Below are 26,248 nucleotides of genomic sequence, written 5' to 3'. Positions count from 1 at the left end.
GGAACCATTTTGTACTATGAGAAATCCAAAAAAGAAAAAGATTTAAAAAGGAAGGGGTGGTCAGTAGCAGTCATTTAACATAATCGCCTGTTTCTCCCAAGGGCAGATTGCATCGGTCCTCTACATTTTACCAGCATTGTGTAATATCAGTATGGAATAGAGAGGATTGTAATTCTGATTGGGGGAGGAGAAAACTTCATGGCGATAATTTTATTAGGGTTTTAAAGGATCGGCTGGGCTTCAGCGGACATAAACTAGAGGATAAGAAGCTATAGACTAAGTAAATTACTCTGAAATTATAAAACTTTTGGTATTAGCAAGTTGGTAGAATTTGTTTATTTCGTAGGTCCCTTCTCCAGCCTGCTGAAAGCACACCATCAAATCTGCAGCCAGAACCATTTACAGTAAAGTTGTCCTGTTTATAGGTTTTTTTCCATAAGCTGTTTTATTTTTTAATAAATAAGAAACAATGCCGTTGTCCTTTACAAAATAGCTGAGGTTTTACTTGAACAAAATCTGTTTGGAAATGTTAAGCTGGTTACACAGAACTAATATGCCTCAAGGTGGTCATTCTCTCTGGATTAAAGCTGTGGGACAATTGTGGCTCCTGTTACAGGGAAAATTACAATGGGCCATTATGAAAAGGGACAAAAATCTCTGTTCCCAGAGGGGGACTGACAAGCTGAAAGTCCCTCTCTACATGCCAACACAAAAGCCTGATTGCTTCAGATTGTTTGTTTATGTAAATCAAAAGGATGGCTTTAACTCTGCCAGGGAACTGGCAAACAACAAAGAAGGTGGTGATTGGCTGGATTCTTGCTCATGGCTCCTGGCAGATCTGACAAATCCTCTTGCTTTTGCTCTAATCTCTGTCTGGATACTTTTAGGAAAAGAACCTTGTTATTATGTACTAAAGTGAATAATTTGTGCTCTTAGAGTAGGAGTTGGAACTATAGGACTTGAAGGCAAGAGCAGGTATCTTATCAAGGATCTACTCACTCAGTTTCCCTAAAGCTCTCTCTCCAGATCGGATTCAACCGCACATCATGACAGATGTTCCGGCTACATTTACCCAGGCTGAGTGTAATGGGGATAAACCACCTGAAAATGGTCAACAACCAATCACTAAAATCAGTGAGGAATTGACTGATGTGGACAGCCCCCTGCCACACTACAGGGTAGAACCCAGTCTGGAAGGTGCACTCACCAAAGGAAGTCAGGAGGAAAGAAGAAAATTACAAGGGAACATGCTGCTCAACTCATCCATGAAGGACAAAATGCTAAAAGGTAAAGTGTTTCCCTTCTCCTTAATTTTCTTGTTTTGACTTATAAATTTACCCTGGATTTTTTTGATAAACTATTATCGAAATGAGCTGGACACCCCAAAAATGTAGCCCTTTATTCTACTACGCATAGTATAAGGACTAAACCTCTGCCTCTGGTGAAATCCAGGCTGGTCTATTTGACAGCTGTGACCCCAGACAACTTTCTGTCTCCCGAAGCCTGAGTTTTTTTCACTAGAAGAAGGCGGAATAATAATAATAACTACAAGTCTAGGGTAAGTATTGGCTAAATGTTAACTACTGTTATTTATTATGATTATGGACAGCCCCATATTATTTGAACAAAGAGAATTCAAAATTTTAAAATTTCCTTCTAAATATAACTGAAGTTCTCTGAATTTATGGTTCTATATCTTATATATATATCTTATATAAATATTAAAGGAGAGATTACAATCAATAAAGTGATCATTAAGTAAATATATCGAATTGATAAAGAATGAATCTGAAGAGTGAAATAGTAAATTTTAATGATCAGATTTAAAATTAAAGACTTCTACCTAGAGTTTAAATTGATAACTTATTAACTGTTGAACAATAAATATTTTAAATGTTAAAATACTGATTTTATATTTTTTTCCTAGAAAACCCAGAAGAGAAACTCTTTATTGTTCATAAGGCTATCACAGATCTTTCTCTCCAAGAAACTAGTGCTGATGAAATGACATTCAGAGAAGGTAACAAGAACTACAGTTTTGTACACAGAAATTGTTTGACTGAATATGGATGACAGTCTTTCCATGAAATGTTGCATGAGCGTGGGGTTGACAAAGCAATCCAGGCAATGACTTCAAATTTTCAAAGCTGCTGTAGGCAGATAAGAGAGTCTTAACTTATCTGTGGGTTCCACCTTATAAAGCATTCCAGACTGTTCAAGGCTGAGGCTGCATGGAATGGCATAGCTGATTGGCATACCAACGTGATGTCTATCTCTTAAGTTAGTCCACTGAGTCAACCCTACTTTTTGATTTGGTGTGTCCAAATCTGTGTGTGCACCTTGTGAAAGGTAAATGTTTCAAAAACGGGTCTTTCCTAAAAGTCTACAATTAACATACAGCTTTTTTTTTTTTGAGACAGAGTGTCACTCTTGTTGCCCAGGCTGGAGTGCAATGGTGCAATCTCGGCAGACTGCAACCTCTGTCTCCAGGGTTCAAGCGATTCTCCTGCCTCAGCTTCCTGAGTAACTGGGATTACAGGCACCCGACACCACGCCCAGCTATTTTGTGTGTGTGTGTGTGCGTGTGTGTGTGTGTGTGTATTTTTAGTAGAGACGGAGTTTCACCATGTTGGCCAGGCTGGTCTTGAACTCCTGACCTCAGTTGATCCACCTGCCTTGGCCTCCCAAAGTGCTGGGGTTACAGGCGTGAGCCACTGTGCCCGGCCAACATACAGTTTAAAGTAATCTCACAAAATGATTTACTTTATAGGCCTCTAATGTAAATACAAAATTGTTAACTATTTCATGTCAAAGAAAGACAGGGTGATAAAGTTAATTTTAATTGTGTTCTTTAAGAAAATGGAAGAATAAAAAGAACATTGAAGTGATTATGTTAAATTTTAAATAAACAATAGACTAAGCGACACAAAATCCTTTAGATTTTTCTAAGACACCTACATTTAAACAGTTTCCAAATAAAGTGTAGGATAAAATCTATTAATTAATCATTTCTTTCCTCTCTTGCAGCCATACACATCTTATGTCAAATTGAAGTCAGCTTGCTAAACCTAACCTATTTAGCTTTGTTAGGACTTTAACAGGCAAAATATTGAAGAGACTATTGGTTGAAATATTAGAACATCACATAAAATAGTAGATGTCAAGGAGGACAGGAATGTGATTGGCTATTTCCTACATCTGCTCCCTTTGCCTGAACACCTCTCATACTATGTCTGCTTAGCAGTGTAGCAATACTTAAGGAAATATGTAGCAAGCAATAGACGGTGTCAAGCTGTCACATTACCAGAGATAATTTTTAAGACTTAAGACTTCACAATATGAACTTAATAACCTCTTTGCCCTAATTTTTCTGCTTCCAATGTAACAAGTTCTCAGAGGCAGAATCTCAACCTCCTATCATCTAGAGCCCCTTTCAAATGTTTGATCAGGAGTCCATTGCAGGTAACGGTTGTCTAGATCTTTCATTTTCATCAAATGGAGAATGAAAGCAGGCTGTAGTTTTCAGCTAGATGGTCTCGCTGGTTAAGTTTTCCCTCAATGAATCCTTTCCTGTTTGATGGAGTATGTTTTTCCTCCATAATAGAGGCACAGATTTTGGTGTGTTTTATCTTCACAGTGGCAAACAGCTATAAAATCTTCAAAAAGAATGTTACTGGATTAAAACATATAAAGATGCTAAAAATATTGAGGAAAAACTATAATTTAAATTCAAGGAGTAATTTTATATGTGACAATCTCATGGCTGAGTCATGAATATAAACAAAATATCACTTACTTTGGTTCTGGTGGAAAACAAAATAAAACAAAGCATAAGATTATGGCAAACATTCTAATGTGTATTTATGGATAATGTTAGGAACATTGACGGGACACTAGCGACCTGACAGCAGCTGTGTGTAACAAATTAGGGTGATCACCCATCTTTACTTCTATCTCTGTAAGTTTACTATGTATTCCCTAGAGTGAGAAAACAACAAAAAAATAAGAGAACTGAACACCTTGGATGAAAATGGAATTGTGAACATCTTTCGGAGAGAGTAGAATATTGTGGAGGAAAAAGACAAAGAGGAACATTGCCTCTCACCTTACTTATAGACTCTCACGGTGTCAAAAGAAAATGGTGAACTCAGGCCTGACAAGGGGTGTAACCCAGACAGATTTCTGAGTTGTGTACACCACAGACTGAAACTTCCCACAGAAGCCTTGCAGGGCTGAAGGCTCAGAGAACAACCTCAGCTTCCTTATAATTAATTCTTACCATGTTCAATAAATATTGTTGAGGGTATGCTGGTATGATCTAGCTGTTTGAAAAGTGACCAGATATGGACAGTCATCATTTTCAGTATTGGAAACGAGGATTTTTTTCTTTCTGAAATATTTTTCTAATTTTCCTTGAGGTGTGAGTGTGTGTGTGTGTGTTTGTGTGCGTGTGTGTGTATGTGTGAGAAAAAGATAAGTCCAAACATTTCCTATTACATGTGCATGTATCCAGTTGTGACTGGCTAAACAAGAATTTTTTTTTTTAAGTGTGTCTCAGGGAACACCAGTCTCACTAAATACAGTAGTCCACAATAGAGTTCCATAGACAAATGAAGTTAGGTTGTTGACTTTCTTACAGATTTACAATACTCGTTAGCATTTCAAAGGCTTGTAAAAATTCTGAAGATGCTTATTTAACTGTATTTAATGCAGTGTTTTTGAAATTAATTTGGCTGTGTAGCCTGTTTGTGCAAAACATATTGGTAACCCACAGAATCATATCCCATAAAACATGTGTTGGGAAGTGATTAGCAAGAAAAATTATTTGGAGAATAACAGACTAATGGCTGGGTATTTTGGAATCTCTACACATCTCATCTACCAATTGATTTTGCTACAGGGCATCAGTGGGAGAAGATTCCTCTGAGTGGCAGTAACCAGGAAATAAGAAGACAGAAGGAGAGGATTACTGAGCAACCTCTCAAAGAGGAAGAAGATGAGGACAGGAAGAACAAAGGTCACCAGGCAGCTGAAATTGAATGGCTGGGATTTCGAAAACCTAGCCAAGCTGACATGTTACATTCTAAACATGATGAGGAGCAGAAGCTTTGGGATGAAGAAATTGATGATGATGATGATGATAATTGCAATAATGATGAAGATGAAGTTCGAGTGATAGAATTTAAGAAAAAACATGAAGAGGTTTCTCAATTTAAAGAGGAAGGTGATGCAAGTGAGGACTCCCCACTGAGCAGTGCCAGTTCCCAAGCTGTGACACCTGATGAGCAGCCAACCTTAGGGAAGAAGAGTGATATCTCCAGAAATGCTTATTCCAGATACAATACAATATCCTATCGGAAAATCAGAAAGGGAAATACCAAGCAAAGAATTGATGAATTCGAGTCTATGATGCATTTATAAACTAACTGGAACTGAGAAATTCTCATGCCCACTAAAGGAAAAGCTAATTCTATTGCCCCAGGGTGCATATTTCTATGCCTTATTTGAGTTATCACTTGGAGCGAGGTGGAAGTTGACTCTCTTTTTCACTGTAGAATAATGTGGAAATAACCCTAGATAAAAATTCAGTCTGATAACCTCAAATCAAAAAGCTTTAAATAAATTCTTGGGCGTTTGTCTTTTAAAACTTCACTAATATAGCATTGTGTGATAAGCACTAAGCAGTCAGTCCCCTGGGGGAATCTGGCATAATTTGGCTATAAATGTAGCACTGCTTGGAAAGGTAGTCATCAAATGAGACTGTTTGACGGGACTATTTGAAATGATTCTGGTATTTCTTTTGGTATCTTTCTTCCTGTAGATTGGAGTGATGGAAAGTCTGGTATTAAAACCTCTCTTACTTTTAAACTTGATTTTACAGACTCTGGCAATAAGCCTTCCAAAATTCTGTGCCTTTTCTATTATCACCAAACAATATTTTAAGTGGCTTTCCTTGGCATCTACAGAGAAAACATTCTATAGCCCTCCTTCCTAGGTGTTACCATTCACTGAATCTTCTCACAGAGGGAGATGAGCAATTGTCAGTCAGGATAATTCTGTTTGCTAAATGTTGCCTTTATGCTTTCAAACTGAATTAAACCCATTGTGAGGTTGACACTGGGAGGGGCTAGAAGATTGGTGGGCAGCAGACTAAAGAGTTATGTTGGATAGTTTTATTTCTGTGGCTGAAAATAAAATCTTGTCTAGCACAGTTAAAGTCATTAAAAATAAAAATGACAGCTTTAGCACAATTTTAAGAAAATGCCCCTCTCTATTACCACATTTTCTCTTATTAACAGTATCTCAGAATAATTTTCTTTCCTTAGAAACCTGAGAGAACGCTAGTCATAACTGTACTAGTTACTATGAAAATGGAAATAATTATCTTAGAATATTTTCAAAGTAGAGCGTGAGCATGTATTTTTAGTGAGAGAGCTCTGATAGTTGTTGGGAATATATAATTTACTGGACCTCAGCCCAAATCAAGATGCTTAAAATTGTACTTGTGGAGCTTCACTCAAACCAATGTGTCAAATAACGTATTGAATATTTATGAAAAGAGAGACTATATTTATATTCTTAGATAGTTTGTTCCACAATTTTTCATTTCATGCTTCCATATATATTACCCTGAACTTTCTATCACCACAGATAAAGATTTTGTTTTGCCCTGCAAATAAAAAGACAATTCCTTATTGTCTGAATGTAATACAGTCTTCATTGTACTATTCAACCCTTTGTTTCTTTCTTTTTCATTTTGTGAAAAACTCTGTGTTAGTCCTCTTAGATGACTGCTTATTTATGTGTAACATAAATCCCACATATTCTAATGACAACTTCTTTAATCCTTCCGGGTCATATATTATATTTCCATAGTATCACATACTATTATTTAGTTGTTTACAAGACTCCAATTTGAATTCAGGATTACAGTGCTCCTTTCATTCTTTCAATCAGATAACATAAAAGTTCTGTTACCCTCATTCTATACAACCTATGGATTTCATGTGTTACAATATCAGTTTCCAGAATAAAGTGAGGGAAATCAGGTCTTTATTGATAAAGTTAGGGAGAAGATTGATGCAATAGGACAATTTCCAATTTAATTTAGATCCTCTAATCTTTCTACATGGACAAGCTGTTTTCTTTTCTAGGTTACTGATAACCCCTATAATTTTCGACTTAACTTCAAAACACAGTATTGTGTTATCTATCACATAACAGGACCATGTTTTTAACCTACCATCAAGAGCCTGTATTTTGAGTTATTCCAACAGAGATGATGGATTCCTGTAGAACTAGAGGTGGGTGACCTATGGTTATGTGGCACGGCAAAGCAAGTACCTCTTAAGGGACTCTAATATATGCTAACGCTGGTCCTCTTAGCTCTGTGCTCTCACCAGACAATGAATGAACTATGAAAGATTTAGTCAACAGAAACTATTTTAGGGTATGTTTAGTTGGTAAATGCTTCATGTTCATGGATGACACAATGTTTTTGCAAAAAAACCCTGAAACTATTCTTTGGCATTGGTGTCCATGGCCCTATACCGCCATCTTACACGAAAGCCACAGAGTTGAAAGCCACAGAGTTGAAAGCCACAGAGTTAAGTGACCTCAGGTAACATAATGGTGATGGTTGGCCATTTGAGTCTTTGTAAACTAGGAAAGACAAAGGTCTGATTCAGATTGCGTGGGGGATTTTTAACATATTTGAAACTCAGGGGGAACATGATTAAGAACACAAATTGGTAGCTACACATGAAGGTTTACTTGAGCTTTTGTGATTCAAAGTTCAGGGGTGGTAAGGACTCTGGTACCAGGGAAGAGGGAGAATTAATTTATTGTGCAAATGCTGGTATTTCTTACATGATTTTTTGTTTTCCTCTGTTGCTAGATAAATAGAAACTAATAATAGCTCTATTTCTCTGCCAATATAAAATCTACCTTTCATATAATGCTACATTGAACGCACAGAATTTGCTACCATCTCTCTCTCCCCCTACCTACCAAACTATCCACAATTTAAATAAAGAACTGCTGTGTCTGACTTACTCTCAATAAAAGTTTGTGTCTTTATTTCTGGTCTCTAGACTTTATTTTCTTTAGCTGCCTTTTAAACTTTAGAAAGAATCCTTGTATATCAGCAGCTACTATGATAATTAATGAATGCCTCTTCAGAAATCAAGAGAACACTTTATTTTAGTTCATTTGCATTATTTATTTCAAAAAGGTCTTAAAATGATTGTATATAAAATTGTAAAAAGGATTTCTGGTAGGTAGATATGTAATATACATGAAAAATTTTTATCATTTTTTAAGGAACTGAGATAATGTTTAAGATGCATCTTAACACGAACAACTTGAAGAAATCTCTGTAATCATCAGAGTAATACATTTAAACTATGCTGACATTTTCATAGCAATCGTTTCTGCATATTTACATGGGATCATACTTTTGGCATATTTTCAAATGGAGAACGGACATTTAAGTTTTTCAATGTGATAGGGAAAACATTTAAAATAAGTAATAATAGAGAATTATGGAGAAGGATAAAGCACCAGAGTATAATAAAGAAGAAATATGTTTGACAGTATGAGAAAGGCAACCACTTCTCTTAAAACTTGAACTTTCATCACTCTAAAAAACAATAGGATTGTAAAATGCAATGTCAAAAACTATATTTACCAATATTAAAGTATCAGACAGAAACATACCACAATGAATGTGGGTTTCTGATAACCCCTACAATATTCTACTTAACTTCAAAACTCACTATTGTTTAAAGACAATGAAAATGTGTATATAGTTCACGAAGAACATGAGATAACTGAGCCAAGCAATCAATACAAACACAATGACATGGGTAGTAGTAAGCAGCTGAACTCACTCAGAACATGGCAAACTACAAAATCAAATGATGATCTCTAGTAGCTAACTGCCAGCACAGGAGAATTTTGGAAATGAATTTAGAAAGTAATTTGGATGTTTACCTAGAATTTAAAGTTACATACTTGATTCCTTCTTTATAATAACTTCAGTCGATCAGATGCAAAAAAAAAGTACTTAAAAATGTTTAATTCCAACATCCTTTATACTCCACAGTTATAGTTTTATTCTCCCCTTAGCAAATGTTTTCAGGCAATCTTTAACACAATTCACTTACTTAATCTTTGGCTTCTCTTGTTTTTAAGCTAATATGTATAAAACTAGCAAATTTGGGGTAGTTGTTTGAAGCAGAAGACATGTGTGTAATCTTCAACTAAATAACAAGCACCCTGATAATTAAGAACTTGATTACTCCTTCAAGTTTGGAAAATGGTATCCAGAGTGTAAGTTCACTTGAGATACTTTTGTGCAGAAGGCCAGATGCAGACAAAGCTATACACCTGAAAGAGTTAAAAATATCTAAAAACATTTTATTTTCTTTATGTTGTGAGTAGAAACTCTTGATATTTCTTTCTTCCAGATCAAAGCATCAAAATATATATATATATATATATATATATATATACACACATACAGTATATTTACAAAAATTGCTATGTTTTTGAATGGTCACTTAAAAATCTATTCATGCTATGAAAAATTTTAATTTAACATCTAATATAAAGGGTTTATTATATAGATGCTTATGACCAATATCCTTAAACTGGTAAATATCTGTCAATCAATAATAAAACAGAAAGCTCTTGTTTTTGAAAAAATTATTTATTACTTATTTGATGGCGACTCATTATTAGAAACAGCATATTAGAAGTTGCTGTATTTGCTGGAAAATGAGAATTTTCCCTTGTGTTTTGTTTGTGTTTTTACAAAGCAAAGATTCACATAAACTTGCAAAGCGACTCTAATTGAAATGATAACTATTGTTCCATTAGGTTGAAAACAGAGGCATTAAATCTGTTTAGTGTGATGTTATTTTTTTCTTTCTTTGAGATACAGACACCACCAACACCTGGAATACTATCCATTAAGCCTCACTAGGGATATATAATACTTTATATGGCTTATTCAAAACTGTCAAAAAATAAATATTTTGTACAATATCTCTGGTTAATTTTTTTTTCTAATTGTAAGGCATTTTGTCTTGTAGCAACTATTGAGTAACCCATGCAAAAGTTGTTGCAAAAGCACAGTAGTGACAATCTACACAATGAGTAGAAATAAAAAGTCATGGTTTGTGTTTTAAAGGACTCCAACTTTTTAACTTTTTATTTCTGTTCAAGATGAGCAATCTGCTAGCTTTGATTAAAGGTTGGAGGGATCAAGGGTTGGTAATATTAATACAGGAGTCATTAAAAATTTATTTTAGGCCATTAGAAAGGGTAAAATAGTTCTCGGTGGATTTTTCCTTTAATAAAAAGCAGCCCCCAAGCCACTTATTTTCTAACAAAAAGCAGCCTGAAAAGTCAAGTTGCAAGTATAGATATGCAAGCTAGAGGCTCGCATATGTAAAGCTAGCAGCTGTACCTGGAAGCCAGGCACATTCAATATGGTGATTCCTGCTCCCTTTTCCTTGTCACCAGGTGTGTGAGTGACATGGCACTGGTGAAGTGAAGCCACGTGTGCAAATGTCATGGTGACAGCCAGGTAGAAGATGCATTTGCATAATAAAAGATTAGGGTGGGAGGGCCAGTCTTTTCACTGGCTATGTAAGTAGTATACCTGGTTAAACCAATCCCCGGGCCCTATATAAATCAATCACCGCCTCCTCAAGCCTCTGTATGAAATCAATCAAATCTTGCCCCAAACCCAGAAAACCCTCTCTTGAGCAACTGTCTTTCTCAACATGAGGAAGCTTTCTCACTCTCTTCTTTATCTATTAAACTTTCCACTCCTAAACCCACTCCTCATGTGTATCTGTGTCCTGAATTCTTTCTTGGCATCAGACAATGAACCATGGGTATTTCCCCAGAAAATGGAGCTTTTTCAATATTATTCACAGAGAAAGAATCCTCCACATGTCCACTTCTTTCTTTCACATTTGGTCCAGGAGATGAAAAAGAATAGGTTCTGCATGAAGTCAAAGAGATAGATCACAGCAAAACATGTGGGGGTAGCCATGTTTATACCTACACATCAATTGTTTACCACAGAGAGAGAGAGACCATGCTTCTTTTTTCTGTTTATACAACATCCAAAAGAGGCCAAAGAAGTTTAATTCAATCTCATCTCAATACTGTGGCATCAGTAATCTGAGACCAAGAAACTTTTAAATGCACCCACCTGAGATGACAGCCCTATGTAAAGAAGAAAATTAATTATATAGCAGCATGGTATAGTGAGAGAAATTTTTTTTGAGCCAGATAAAATGGAAACTGGGTTTTATCTCTTACTTGTGGGATGACCTTGGGCAATTTACCAAATTCCTCATCTGTATGTGGGAGTTATCCTTCTTGTTCATATAACAGGGAGAATGAGAGTCATTTGATGAGTTGTACCCATTAGTGAGATGGGACACATATAGCACCTACACAAATAGTACCTACACACACTCAATGATAATTAGTTCCTTTCTTTTTTCCCATCACCCACTGTCATTTTTTTGTTTTAATCCAAGATTTTGGGGCTTTCTTCTGAGGTAAAAATTATTATTATTATTTTTTTGAGATAGAGTCTTGCTCTGTTGTCTAGGCTGGAGTGCAGTGGCGCAATCTCGGCTCACTGCAACCTCCACCTCCCGGGTACAAGCAATTCTCCTGCTTCAGCCTCCCAAGTAGCTGGGATTACAGGTGCCCACCACCATGCCCAGCTAATTTTTGTATTTTTAGTAGAGACGGGGTTTCACCATGTTGCTCGGGCTGGTCTTGAACTCCTGACCTCATGATCCACCCACCTTGGCCTCCTAAAGTGCCAGGATTACAGGTGTGAGCCACTGCGCCTGGTTGGTAAATTTTTTTTCTTGTATTCTGAATATAGGAATTCAATCAGAGATGTTAAAACAAAGAAAGATGGTACTCTCTGGCATGTTTCAATCTTATTCTATTGCATGAGTGCCTGCTAGAAATAATTACAAGCCATTCATGAAATCAAGGTTGGTTGGGAATATTGGACTCCTATATACTGTAAATGGTATCTTTGCCCCTCTGCAGTCCCAAACTAATATTAGAAGTAAGGTGTTTTAATATCTAAAAGAATGTTTCCAAATTAGTGTGGCGAAGCTAATAATACATCGTGATCATGGCACATGCTGGTTTGCTGTGAATGACAGCTGAGGGGATGTCAGCAAGCAGTATTAAGCAAATTTGATGCTGGTGATAGAACACGATTGTACCAACAACAGCTGTGTCAGCTTACAAGAGAGTAGGGCAGAAGCGCTGGGTAACTGTTGAAAAGGAGAAAGAAATTGTGCAAACTGAAAAGTCTCAGAAGCACATAGATGGCTTGGTAAGTTGGTTAGTGCTGTCAAATATTATCAAGACCACCCTTGTATTCAAGGTAACAAGATGCATAGACTTTTTTTTTTTTTTTAAAGTAAAGGCAATGACCTAAGCAAATCCAGGGAAAAATCTGTAGCTCCTGTAACACAGCCTCCTATTGAAGAATTCAGTGCCGATTAGGACCTGTCTCATCCAAAGGTTTATCACTAGAATTACCAGAAGACTGAGTAGCATGTATACCTTTATTCTAATCTCCTGAAAAAATTTAGAAGGCTATGCTTAAGAAAATGTTGGTAGTAGATTTAATAATAAATCAATACACTCAAGTTTAGGCCCATATAGATTCCCAACTAGTGATCAGTTCCTTGCTTCTTAGAGTAACTGAGCAAATATATGATAAAAAGCAATGTATAAAATTGTATCCAAGAACAAATTTGTGATGTTCAAAAACAATCCTTTGTTATATTGACAATATAGATTTAAATATAGCTTTATATAATAAGTTTGTCAAGGTAAAGTCAGAAAGGATGTGAACTGAGAGGACTGCAGAAGTTTCTGTTAAGGAAAAAAATCCAACTTCCTTTAGTTGATATACCCAAAGATAAGTGTATTCAAAATGCAATTCATTTTTTTTCAGAACAGAGTTGACTTCTTTGTGGAAACCATTTTTGGATAAAAAGAGAGCCTATATACCCAGGGGGAAAAAAACCTCTCAACATTTTTTAGTTACATGAAGAATTACATGAGGCACCTAGCATGTTCAGTTTGTCAGTAACTCAATTAGTCTTTTGACAACTGACTTGCATCCCCCCATCCCCCTTGCCCCATATGGCTCTGTTTTGAAAAGAATTAGAGTCATGCATCATTTAATAACACAAATACATTCTGAGAAATGTGTCATTAGGCAATTTCATCATTGTGTGAATATCAGAGTGTACTTACACAAACCTAGATGGTGTAGGTAGCCTACTACACACCTAGGCTATATGGAATCCCTGTTGCTCCTAGGTTACAAACTTGTGCATGTTACTGTATTGAACACTGTAGGCTATTATAACATCATGGCGAGTATTTGTGTATCTAAACATAGAAAAGCACACTAAAGATACCATATTATTAATATAATCTTTTGGGACCAATGTCAAATATGTGGTTCATTGTTGACTAAAACATCATTATGTGTCATATAACTGTATCTCATTTTCTAGTCATTCTCTTACTCATCTGCGGTTTTCAATTATTTGAAGAAACATCTTAAATATGTTACAAATGTGCAGGAATAGTTCTTTTTCCCATTCTTATAGTTTTGCTTTTACGTAACTCATTGGGAGTCAAAATTAAATGTTAAACTAGGAGTCAGAATGAAAGATACCTAGTTTCACAATCATCTCAACTGAACAAAAGTTTAAATTTAAAAAAAGAAAAAACATATTAACAAGAATATACTATGGTTGTCCTCCAGGGACCCAATCCCAGCAAAGAATTGTGTATCTCTTTCTAAGGAATTCTGTGAAGCAGATTTGTTCGGGCCAGTGACCTGAGGCAATAGAATGAGCCCTGTCTCTGGAAACCTGAATTCTAATCTTGATTCTTTGACTAACTTGCCTGGGTTTTAAGATTTTTAGGTAATTTATCCTCTCAGCATCAGTTTTCTTACCAAAATGAATGCAAAGGCTATCCTGATTTCTAAGGCATCTTCTGGTATGCCAAAGTATTGGTATGCTTAAGATTAGAGGCTTTATTTGGATGAAATCAGTATTTAACTTTTCCCAAATTTGTCAGTGTTCTCACTGGGTTCACACTGAGGGCTTTACTCTTTTTTCCTTCATAGAGATACTAGATCCCCTTCTTTCTTTGGCCAAGTCCAGCGGAATTTTTTCTTAACTCTCTTCCTAAGACTTGTTTACCTCATTCCTTTCCCCTTTCATGATGTTTCCTTCACTTTATTTTCCCTTTGAAATATTTTAGAACCCATTTTTCTCATATTTCATCCCTGTGAATGCTACTATATCTAAAGTAGTATTTTATTATTTTTATATAAAAGAAACTTTCAGCAGCTCTATTTCTGCTTTACTCATTTCAACTCCTCTTACTTGGCCCTGCACTAGAGTGCATTCAATGCTTAAATGCATTTTTGGTTACTACAGTGTGTTATAATCCAGCCTTTTTTCATTGCCTTTAAAAAAAATCCACATGAATCTAGGAAGTTATTGGTATCATAAATCTTTAAAACTGTAGTTTTAAAAGCACAAAATGAACTGAAACAGTGTTCATACCTAGAATTAAATAAGTATTTGAAGGCCTCTTCTTCCTCACTTAAATTTTTTTCCACTGATTCAGATTGGGAAAAACCATTATGTAATTTAGATCAAAATGCTGCCATCAAGCAGGGTTACCAGCAGTAGATCAATAAATACTATTTCAAACTGTTAGGTAAGTATGCATGTAGTCTGGAGGGATTTCACGAACGTGATAGCTGTGGGCATCTGAGGTCTTCTAGCCATAAGAACTCAAGAAATTTTTGTTTGATGAAAAAATCCCCAAATAAAGGAGTAAGTTAAGTTCTCATTGATCATTCCTACTTGTGGGCCAGAAGAGCTGATTATTACCAAACACAGTCATTGGGAATATCCTCATGCTTTCTCAAGTCCTTCTGTCTTCATTTCCAGTTACCTATTAGCTTTCACAGGGAAATTTGCAGGATGAGGTCTAGCATAGGGTGGAAAGCAGGCAATTCAAAGGCCACCCAGTTCCGAAGAAGGACTTCAGTCCAATGTTGGACTGTTTTCCTGAGTTATCTTTTGGTATTCCAAATATGGTGATTTATAAAAATCTTCCATTCAAATGCTATTAAAATTGAAAATTTAAACTACCGCTGAGAAATATAGTTACCAAGTTCAGTGTTATTTTCACAGTATTTAATGGGTTTACTATATAAAAACATCAGTTACACTTCAGGCTTCATAATATTTTTCAAATTTCCACTTTTGATATGGCTTCACTGGGTCACAGGCAGCTACTTTCAGGATCTTTTGAGAAAAATTTCCTTCCAAGCATAATAATTGCTGATTGTTTTCAAAAACAATGTGATTCACCTGGAGAGAAAGAAGAGCTGGGAATGAGCCACAGGCTGAATTTGATAACTGCAATAGGAAGAAATGAAAACCAATTTAAAAAAATGGACAGGCAGTTATATTTTTGATTTTTAAGAATTCTTCTGAACTAAATTATTAACATAAACACAGACTTTGAAAAGTATTAAATGTGTCTCTGTCTCAGACTAAGTAATCATCCTACACCAAGCTATAAGACTTTTAAGTCCTCAGGAGGCAAAAGAAAAATTTTTTGATGATATGGCTGAGAACTATACTCTTTAAAGAGAAAACATTACAGGTGACATTTATTGGATTTGATAGATGATAACTACTTCATTGATGGTAAAGAAAGAATACATACCGTAACAAAAAGTTAATTAATTTTTAAAGTAGGTGTCTTTGTGAGTTTGGATTACAAAATTCTGGAAGTGATGTATTTTATTTTTGAGCTCCTTACCATAATCTCTGACAATTCTTAATAACTGATGTCCAAAATCCACATTAGGAAAAAGTCAACAGCATTAAAGAAAGTTATATTATTGCTTAATATTTAGTGAATATCCTAGAAATGGTAGATAAATTAGATAGACCTTACTAATGGCTTATACATTTTTTCATCTATAAATTTTCTTAATTACTTATGACTATGACAAAGACAATCTTAATTACACATGTTGTTTTTAAACTTTAAAAAGTTATCAAAAAGGGGTGACTTTCATAATAATTTATTTTAAAGATTGCTCCTACAAAAGTATTGTCACCCTTGCAGGATTTTGGAAATACGATGCTTGAGTATTGTCAAGGATTTGTAAGGAAGTCTCATTTTACACTTCTCTTGTTGTTTAAGACTTACATATAATGGGGGACCTAGTAGCAATAGCATGAAAACTACTGAAAAACTGAAAAAAGAAGAAAGCTGATCACCAAGCTACTCATCTCCAGGACATTTGGTAACATCAAAAGGGAAACCCAAGACAGAAGGCAGCTGTGTAAAATGTTCCAAAGTCCTAGGTACAAACAAGGTAGGGAAAAGGCTTTCTAATTTTTGCTATCTTAACTAAATTACCTCCTTTACCAAATCAGCTTACCGCTTAAGAGAAACTGCTATGCTTGAACTCTTTCCCAAGATTCAATTCTGGAGATGAAGAATGTGTTTTAGTTCTCGTTCTTATTCATATTCTCTCTCTCTCACTCTCTCTCTCTCTCCTTACCACATCCCCCCCTTTCTCCTTCCCTCCCTCCTGACTTTGGCACAGGGAGAAGGTAAGATGTAAGTTATTCACTACACTGCATGTTTATGGATTTCCTAACACTATGCAAAATAAAATTAGCGGCATATATGCTAATAATTCCTAATCTTTCTGAATAACTCAATAATAACCATTATTACTAAAGAGAAAAAGCTGTTCAGAAAGAATTGAAATACAACAGAGAAGATCTAATGGGAGAAATGTTGGAGAATACATTACTCAGGCCCCAGTTTTGGCTCTGAGCAGGAAGAAAAATGTTGAGAAGAGAATAGTCACTGGCTGTGTTGTTAAAAGGAACGGAGGCACCTAAAGGAAGCAAAGGTGCTTACTTTGGGGATAGCCCTGGACAAACTGAGAGTCTCCAAATACCCAAATATTTACTGTAGACAGTAGATTTGGTGGCTACCTGCTGGAGAGATGGTAGAAAATTTAAGAAGGCAATTCTGAGACTATTCTCGCCAATCCCAAGCTCCTACACCAAGGCTTATGACTCCGTATTCTGTTAAAATGTAATTGGGACAAATAGAGAGGACTTTGAGAATGAATACAGTAGACCAGGAATGTTCTGGTAAATGGAACAACTGGACCTTCAGAAAAGTATCCCTGATCCAGTAACATCTTCCAATTTCTGTGGTATAAATACTCCCAATATGGCCAGTTTCAAGCTACCAATGTGGTATGATTAAATGCAAAGCTGGCAAGGGTGTGCACAAGTGGCTCCAGCGAGCTGGTGAGAGTTGGCTCCAGCAGACCCTTAGAAGCCCCGGTTTCTGGGTACCACAGGGGATGGCAAAAGTCTCCTATGGAAAGGGGGCAGAATGAGGAACCAGATTCACTCTAAAGTGCAGGACTTGTAGGAGACATGCTGCTTCCTGTGTTGCCCATATCCTCTCCTTATAAGCATTACTGATGACCAGTGGGGACCAGTTCTAGCCTTTAAGCCTGACTTTCGGTGTTGTTGATTGACTGAAGCAAATGATAGCAATGCAACTAGAAGAACTTGGTGATTTCTATTTAAAATAACTCATTTGAAATAAATTTTGAAAAAGAAAAAAAAAGGACTTGTCAACTTTCGAAAGATATCCATGCATCTCTGTGAGTGAACTTTTACATAATCCCATGGTCACAAACACACAAAACTTCTGATTGAGGAAGCTGACAATGAGAATTTTATGTCCTATTTGATCAAAAGTCAAATTTGTGGTAAAGAAGAGGTACCAATCTTTTGCTTACCAGTTCTGGATGAAAGACTAATGTTGATTTATGCAGCCATTTTAGCCCTTTGTTTCTGTTATCACAAGGGTGCAGCCTTACGGCTCCTTTATCAGGGTTGGGGGCTATACACCATTCTCCACATTTAATAAGTCTTAACCAGGTGTAATTAAATTGTTGAAGCTGTGGGGGAAATGAATAAAGAGGTCACTTCAGGCAGCAAACACAGGCAGGGGCTTTGTCAAACATTTTTGTTAGCAACAGTTAAGAATATAGGAACTATGATCTGACATTTTATATTCAAGTCCTGGTATTATCATTTGTAATTCTGATAGTATGGGCATATTATTTACCCTGTCTAATCTTATTTTTCTAATTTTTAAGTTGGATAGCGATTGTATCTATCTCAGAGGGTTGGGGTAATGACTGTCAAGTGTTTAGCACACAATAAGCCTTCAATAAATGGTAGTTACAATAATAAAAATTATTCAGTGCAATTAATTCTGTCTGCATATGGATGTCATTTCAGTGTTCTGAATCCCGACAAGCCTGGTGCTTAAAGGATTGGAATGTTCAGTCTACCACATGATTAAGGTTCTAAGCCACGGGTGGCTACAGGGAGATACCAGTCACAGCCCTAAATTTCTTGGGTGGAGATTTTATGCTTCCTTGTATAAAACCATCATAAAGGCTTTGTCCGATTGTAGGAAAGGTGGAAGTCCTTCTTTGCTACTAGCATGAGGAATCATCAGGTTGCTACCAGGTTGGCATCCCCCAGTTCATAGAAACTGCTCTTGGAGAAATTGCCAGTGTCTAAAATAAATACCAATTCAGGTAATGAAACCATGTTTTTAATTCTGAAACATTTTTCTTCAGTTGTTTACAACCTACTATTGTCTACCTGGTCAATTTACTCTAATGCTCTGGGTCTGTGGGAAATTTATTGTTTTGTACTAATATAAACATATTTGAAAAAAATAGGCTTCTGGTAAAATCTATCTAAATGCCTTTACCTAATGAATCATTTGTATTGTAAGTGAAGTTTAACTTTGATTAACAGGTTAGATCAAAGTCATTGTGTTGGACCTTGCCATTGGAAGGGTGGTCCTTGGACCAACATCCGCATCAGCTGGGAGCTACTTAGAAGTGCGGAGTCTCAGCCACATCACCGACCTACTGATTCAGAATCTGCAGTGTAACAAACTCCCGAGGTGATTCACGTGAACATTAACATGTAGGAAGCATGGAAGTATGGCATAATATAAGGAAGTTATGTGCTACTAAGAGAAGCTAGATATTACCTTGAAAAAATACGTTTCAACTGCTTTAAAGGTTAATAACTAAGGAGACTTTTTAGGTAAGGTAAGGGATAGAGCTTGATGATTCAATCTAAGGGTCTTATTCTTTTTGAGCCTTTTTGGATGAATGTTGTAGTCACTGGCTTGGTATTAAGCCTCATTAATTCTGCTGAAAATGAGTTAACTTCCTCCACATTTCTTTACTTTTTATTACCCAAGCAAACCACAAGAGGCAGAAGCTAAAAATGAGCAACAAAGACTAAAAGGGAGCTGGGGCTTTGCGGAAGTCGAAGGCTGCATAATTTATACTTTTGCCTCTCAGCATCCAATTGAGAAAGACTCAATGGTCATCAAGAATAGCATTTGGGTTTTCAGATAAAATGCTGGTTACTCTGGCACAAAAACTCCCTGCTATGATGATTCCTAAAAAAAAAAAAAATGCATTATTTAATACTTTCCTTTCATATAATGTGAAATAATTGTGGTTTTGTTTTTACAATTTATGACTTTATTTCCTCTTTGTTAGTAAGTGAAAGTTATTTCTTTTAATGAGTTTTAACACTTCTTCACTTCCCTTTGACTCCTTTCTTTCCTAATTAAAAAAGAGTGGCCTTGGCTTCAGGTTTACAATTCACAGCTAAATATAGCAACAGAGATACCTTTTCTTCTAGTAGTAGCTCTGAGTTAAGAGGTAGAGATGGGACGCACCAAAAAATATAAACAGTATCTTGAAGTCAAAGCAAAGATGTAAGACTTAACAAGCCTAGATTACCATTGCAAAATAATCTCTGTACCAAAGAACAATCTGCAATTTTGGGAACTGATTTCTATTCATGAATCCATTTTCCTCTGAGTCCTATTTGCCACTCAAACCAATAACTGTTTCCACAAACACAGAACTGTTAAGGAATGTATGTTAGAGAGGGAAGTGTAATCACTCAGAGCTCACCTCCAGCACTGTGGAAGGAGTCTCTATTCCCTGCTTCCTGGCCCGACTCCCTCTACTAACCATTGCGCTCTGAGTTTCGGGAGTTTTCCTATAGGAGTTTCTACCATGGATCATGGATTTGGTTATTTCCATTACTCCCTTAAAATGCGGGAAAATGAGGGGAAAGAAGAATGGAATCAGACAGTAAGACTGCTTCCTTAGAATGATTATTTAGAAATATGTTGTCTCTTTAGTATCTTTATCTATGTTATGCATTTTTTACATTTTTATCTTTATTATTATTACAGCAAACATTTACAGAGCAGTAAGCATTAGGTATTGTTCTACATGCTTCATATGTATTACCTAACTCCAGCCTCACACCAGTTCTAAAAGTAGGCGTGATTATCACTACCATTTACCCAAAGGTTAAGGAATCTGCAGACGTTAACACGCTTTTGCAAATGATGGTGCCAGGACTGGATTCATTCTGGACCCAGTGAGTTGACTGCAGGACCCACACCTTTATTCCCTTAGTCACTGTCTTTGTGTTTAGTGGTGGACTCTCTTTTTACAAAGAAATTTAGAAAATTATTTTTCTGTTGGGCAAAGATGAATTTCTCAGTTGAGCGATGAATGTGTCATACCCTGCACCTATCAGCTACCATGAGATAGAAAACAGTTTAGCATACCTCTTTGCTCCCATCGCAGTCTTCCAGAATGACTGTAGTGTTTTCAATGGAAATGCATTTACCCAAAGCCACATTAATAAGCTAAGAAGCAAAATACGAAACAGGAATTACAAAATATTTTAAAGTAGAACAAGACATTCAGACACATTTAGAAAATACAGAATATAAAACTATAATAAGTTTAAAAGATAGTTAATAGCTTAGCATTACTTAGCACTATCCAGTTTTATTGGTTGCTATCTCTAACAGAGACATAATGTAATCTTGTAATGGTACAGCTTCAATCTGTTAATTTTGGCCTGTGATCAGCCATAGAGCCAACACACAGAAGCTTTTAATTAACCCTTGCCTGGAATGCTAAATAACAAATGAGCAAAGGTGGCAAGAAAAGTAATTATTTTCTTGTCTTAAGTTTATCTAATGCATATACTAAAAGTCAATGCACCTATAAGAGTTATGATCTATGTTCCCTGACTGACCCCTTCAAGCCTTTTGACTGCTTAAGCACTGAATCATAGATAAATTGAGTCCTTCAAAGAACAGCAGATTCCAGCTGATTCCCTGTCAGAATCTTCTTAATGACTCAAGCAAGCTACAATTCATTATAGGAAAGTCACGAAAGCTAATACAGAGCCAAGCATAAAGGCACTTTCTGGCAGGCCCCCAGGATTTTAATGGATTTACAGGGTCAAATATGGAGGTAGCTTTCTTTAAGTCACCATTTAATGCAGAAAAATGTTGATTTCCTTTCCCCCTTTGACATCCTGGGCAGGGCTAACAAGATGATGGGTTAACAGTGCAACTTAGGGTTTTCAGCTTTCTAGAACAGCTGTGCAGAGCCGAATCTATATGACATGTCCTGGGAGAGCCTCCTGAGCTGGGAGGAGCTGAAGTCTTTGTTGACAGGGACACTATTTGTGTCCTTCCTGTTCTATGATGCCTAACAAAGAGCTCTAACTCAGGGTGCTGCACTGATGCAGACTGGATGCTCACAGAATTGCCAGACTTCATAAAAGGGGGCTCAGTACATTGGTCCTCAATTTTACATGCTTAGCTTAGTGAACAAGAAAGTAAGGGACATCTTCAGGGATCAGAATATGCGGAAAAAATTAAAGGCTACAGGGAAACTTGCAAAGGTTGGCAAGAAAGACTTGTTCCCTCATATGGATGGAAGAAAAACAGAGGCATGGGTAAACCAAAAAGCTGGAATTCAGGTCTTCCACATAACAGCGGAAAAACAGATCTTCAATTGAATGCTGCACTGGGAAAAACAATTTGCCCGTTAGCAAAGGGAGAAAACAAGGAAGCTGGATTCTCCCTGAGAATCTGAAACTTTACACCAGGCTTCATTTGGATTTGAGATGAATATTTACACCACCTGCCTTGGATAGGAACCATCACAGACTTTCAAGGCATAGAAACAAACATTAAAAATAGTACCAGGTTGTTAATTACTTCTGAGGTGCCTGGCACAGGCAGAAACAAAGCAACTATGGAAGGATGGAATCTCTATCAAAAATCCTCAGAGAAAGCTCTATTAGCAATTTAAAATGACAAATATGGGAGGAGACAGCTCACTGTTAGTAAATGTGGGCATCACAAGGCACAGAAGGATTCAATGCCCCCACAGTCCCACCCCCAAACTTCAGAGAGGAAGGTGAATAGAAAGACATGAAGGTAGAATAATCTCAGGGCTTAAAGGAAGGAAAGCATGCTGCAATTGCTCTCTGTACTGAAGCAGAGATAAATATTATGTAAGCTCCTGTATTTGTGGATCATGCAGAAATATTCTATCTTCAAACAAATTTGGAAAATTCTGGTTTCCACAGAGCCGAACAGGTGGTTCTACTCCAGAACTTCTCAAAATCTTCAGGGTGTTAATGTTCAGCTTGCTGTCAGAATGTTGTACAAATGTTTCTCAAATGTGCTTGACCATGGAACCCTGAGACAGCGCAAGTAACATTGGTCAGGACAGTGTTTGGGAACCCCCTGTTTAACTATTTGTGTCTATTTTGTATAATCCTTCCAAGAACCGAAAAGCATTGGAAGGAAAGATAAAACTTCTGTCCCTTACATGTCCCTTCCTCATTTGACCTGAAGATTTTTTTTTTCCTTTTTCTTAGAAATTACTGAGGAAACTATTTAATTGAGGTTTTTGCCATGGAAGGTACTTTTACACCAACCTAATACTTTTCTTCATATAGACATCATCTCTGAAGTGCTTTGGAATTGTTATTCTTCATTTCATTATTAGTTGTTTTCAGAATTTTCCTTTTTATTTAAAAATAATTGATCCATGTTTTTACTGTAAACCATTTTAATCTTTAAAAAAAAATAGGCAGTGTATGAATTTTAAATTATCCATGTTGTATTATTTCATTTTCCAATTTAGGAAGTAGACATTCCGCACAATTTATGACAGAATTGTTAAACATTAGGCTATTTGCCAGCGGTTTAATCCAGTGTAAAAATACATTATTGGTGAGATTCTTTTATTAGCTTCAAATGTTGTCGTTTCAATAAGAAAATATTTCTTCTTATTACAAAAAACCAAAACTTTCACTGGATTTAAATTTCTACATGTGGAGGTTGAAAAAAGGGAAACGGAGCTACAGACTGTTTGCCAGCAGTTTAATCCAGTGAAAAATACATTATTGGTGAGATTATTAGCTTCAAATATTGTTGGTTCGATAAGAAAATGTTTGTTCTTACTACAAAACACAAAACTTTCACTGGATCTAAAAATTCCGTAGTGGAGGTTGAAAGAAGGGAAACGAAGCAAGTAACAAAAAGAAGTTGTGGAGTTTATTTTCTTGGAACTTTCCAAGATTGTCTATCTAAAATAATGATCTACTTAATTTGTTGTAAATTACCTGGAGAAAGGTCCTAATTTTTAAAAAATGTTAATAACGCTCCCTGCTGGTTTGCTTCAGAAGGGAGCAAACTACATCTTCACTGAAATTTGTTTAAGGAAGGCAACAAAGGAAAATAGAAGGAATTTGTTAAAATCACTTTTTAAAATACTTGGTGCATTTTGATATAGTATAGCGGAGGCATCAGCAGAAGGCTGTTTCATTAGGAGAGCTCTCCAGAAATTTCATAGGAACTCACTCAGGTTAGCGCAACAGCGGAGCCCAAAGGTAGTTTTCTAGTGCCCTCTGGTGGTTAAAGCTTATTATTACTCTGACTGAGATTCTGCGTTGCTGGAATGGGAAATATTAGAATAGTGGAAATTCCTTTTTTTTTTTCTGCTCAGCGGTTGAAATTAAAAATTGTAAATTTATTTTACAGTTATATTTGACATGTTGTTATTTGAACAGTGTATATAAATCCAAAATGTCTGATAAGTTACCAGGTTGAGCCACTTAAAGTAGCTGCCATTCTATTTGGACCCATAAAAATGGCAATTTTATAATACAGTGCGTTACCTAAAAACAGGTCACATATACTTATTTATCAGTTGAATTTTGTAAAAAACAGAACCATTTTTTAAGACTAGTTTCTTGTCTTTCATAGCTTTCCTGGATTTCCCGAATACTTTCAAGGGGGAATATTATAATAAGTTTTTGCTATCAGGAGATTTTCCAGACAGAAAGCATGGTATAATCCACTCTCTAGAAGAACTGAAAAAATTTGGCCTAAAAGGGCAGGATAACTAATGGTCACATTTTTAAAGAATTTCTTGGATGAAGAAAAAGGAAGCTGAAATAAAACAAAAACACTGGGGATAGTTATAAGTCAAATTAAATTAGAAATAAAAGATTGGAAATAAGCATGACTGTCTAAGAACCCCAGCTGAAGGCTTGACTAATCAAATCTAAACCCACGTGTCTTACCATCCTCTTCAAATGCAGCTTCACTCCTAGAAGGGGTTTGAAATGGCTTTTCCCCAGCTTCTCCTCTTTCTTGATGTTTTCTCAGCCTTGTACTCTGGCTACCTTATCTGGCTTAGCTTCTTCCCTTTGGATACCATCCTTCGTGACCTGGAATGTTATCTGCTATCCTCTGATATTTTCTGTTATTTTAAGTTCCTCTTTGAAATCTTTACAACCCCTAATTAAATCTTATCACCCCCTTGCTTAACTCTGCTCAGTAACTTCCCACTGCTTTCAGAAGAAAGAAGGAAGCAAGGCAGGAAAGAAGGAAGGAAAGAAAGAAAATCCTTACTTTGCTTACAAGGACCTGTGTGATCTGGCTCCTTCCTTCCTGTTCACCTTCATCTGGTGCCATTCTTCCCTCCTTCACACCCTGACAACATTCGTCTTCTTTCCAGTGCTTGGATGGAGAACACTCACCTGTCTTAGGGCTTTACGTGAACTTTACCCTCTGCCTAGCACTCTTCTTTAGAGCTTGGCTGACTGACACTTAGTGTTTTAGGCCTGAGTTACAAAGTCTCCTTCTCAGAGAGGATTTCTCAGCCACTCTAACTGAGGAGTCATCAATTGTGGCCTGTTCCCTAAATGAGAGCTATTATATTTTGTATTTACACTTGACTTGCTTATTTGTTTATAATCTTTCTTCTCTACCCAAATTAAGCTCTACAAGGAAGGAACCAAGTCTACTTCATTCATCACCCTGTAATCCAAGTCTGAAATACTCCCAGATCTACGGATACTCAATAGATATCTGTTGAGTTAATCAATGAACATGACCACTTGGTAGCCTTCCTCAAGTTTACCTATATTTAATTCTCAGCCATGCTTTGTCCCATCTTGCTCATACTTGGTGTTTATTTATAATGTAATTACTCATTCTTTCCACACATTTTTGAAAGAGATTTTGTGTTTTGTTTTTATGGAGTAAGATTTTAAATTGCCACTTGAACTTACCACACCACTAGCTCTCACAATGGGAGCCCTTAAGTCAGGAAAGACATTCTCCAAGTACCATTTGAAACTTTTGCACTTCAGTTTCTTTCGCAGCTCCCTTTGCTGGGTGAGGTTGCCAACATCTAGCCCTTGGTCGATGAGGTGGTCTCCATGGCCATAGAACAGCTCCTTATACTCATCCAGCCAGACCTCGGCAACCCGCACCAAGTTCCGCTCCACTGTCTTCATCCGGTCTTTGGGGAAGGAATATGGATTGTCATTTCTGAATATATGGCCCACTCGGGAGCAGGGAATGATCTCAATTTCACCACCACACATCCACACCTGGAAGAATTTGATGATAAGCATCAATTATCAAATGATTATCCACAAATCATGGGCACTTAACAATGACAAGAAACCACCTTGTTTTCCCCTACCTGAAGTAATACTCAATTTCAAAAACACTTTTGCAATAGAAAATCAAACTCAACAGGCTTATTTAATTTTGTGTATTGCTGTGGATCATTTTAGGATTAGTAAAATGTAATTTTTTCATTTCCTAACTTTCAATGTAAGTT

The 26,248-nt window shown here is 36.4% G+C and overlaps 2 protein-coding genes across 2 annotated transcripts in view; one reads left to right on the top strand and one right to left on the bottom strand.

Annotated features, from left to right (window-relative positions):
* The first annotated feature begins 793 nt into the window (after window positions 1-793).
* On the top strand, window positions 794-8,079 carry ERMN (ermin). Its single transcript, XM_008958132.3, has 3 exons — window positions 794-1,287; window positions 1,928-2,020; window positions 4,901-8,079. The coding sequence occupies exons 1-3, from the start codon at window positions 1,047-1,049 to the stop codon at window positions 5,419-5,421; spliced, it is 855 nt and encodes a 284-aa protein (XP_008956380.2). The 5' UTR covers window positions 794-1,046; the 3' UTR covers window positions 5,422-8,079.
* A 7,208-nt stretch (window positions 8,080-15,287) lies between these two features.
* GALNT5 (polypeptide N-acetylgalactosaminyltransferase 5) overlaps window positions 15,288-26,248 on the bottom strand; it is a 53,814-nt gene continuing 42,853 nt past the window's right edge. Inside the window, exons 7-10 of the mRNA XM_003832712.7 lie at window positions 25,689-26,012; window positions 20,860-20,940; window positions 17,963-18,124; window positions 15,288-15,479 (exon numbers count right to left, since the gene is read on the bottom strand). Coding sequence (XP_003832760.1) covers window positions 15,339-15,479; window positions 17,963-18,124; window positions 20,860-20,940; window positions 25,689-26,012 — 708 coding nt within the window. The 3' untranslated portion in view covers window positions 15,288-15,338. The remainder of the gene's footprint in view (window positions 15,480-17,962; window positions 18,125-20,859; window positions 20,941-25,688; window positions 26,013-26,248) is intronic.

This window comes from Pan paniscus, chromosome 13 (genome assembly GCF_029289425.2).
Source record: "Pan paniscus chromosome 13, NHGRI_mPanPan1-v2.0_pri, whole genome shotgun sequence".
Taxonomy (NCBI): domain Eukaryota; kingdom Metazoa; phylum Chordata; class Mammalia; order Primates; family Hominidae; genus Pan; species Pan paniscus.
Note: the sequence above shows the minus strand (reverse complement) of the source record. Positions and strands in the feature narration are given on the sequence as shown.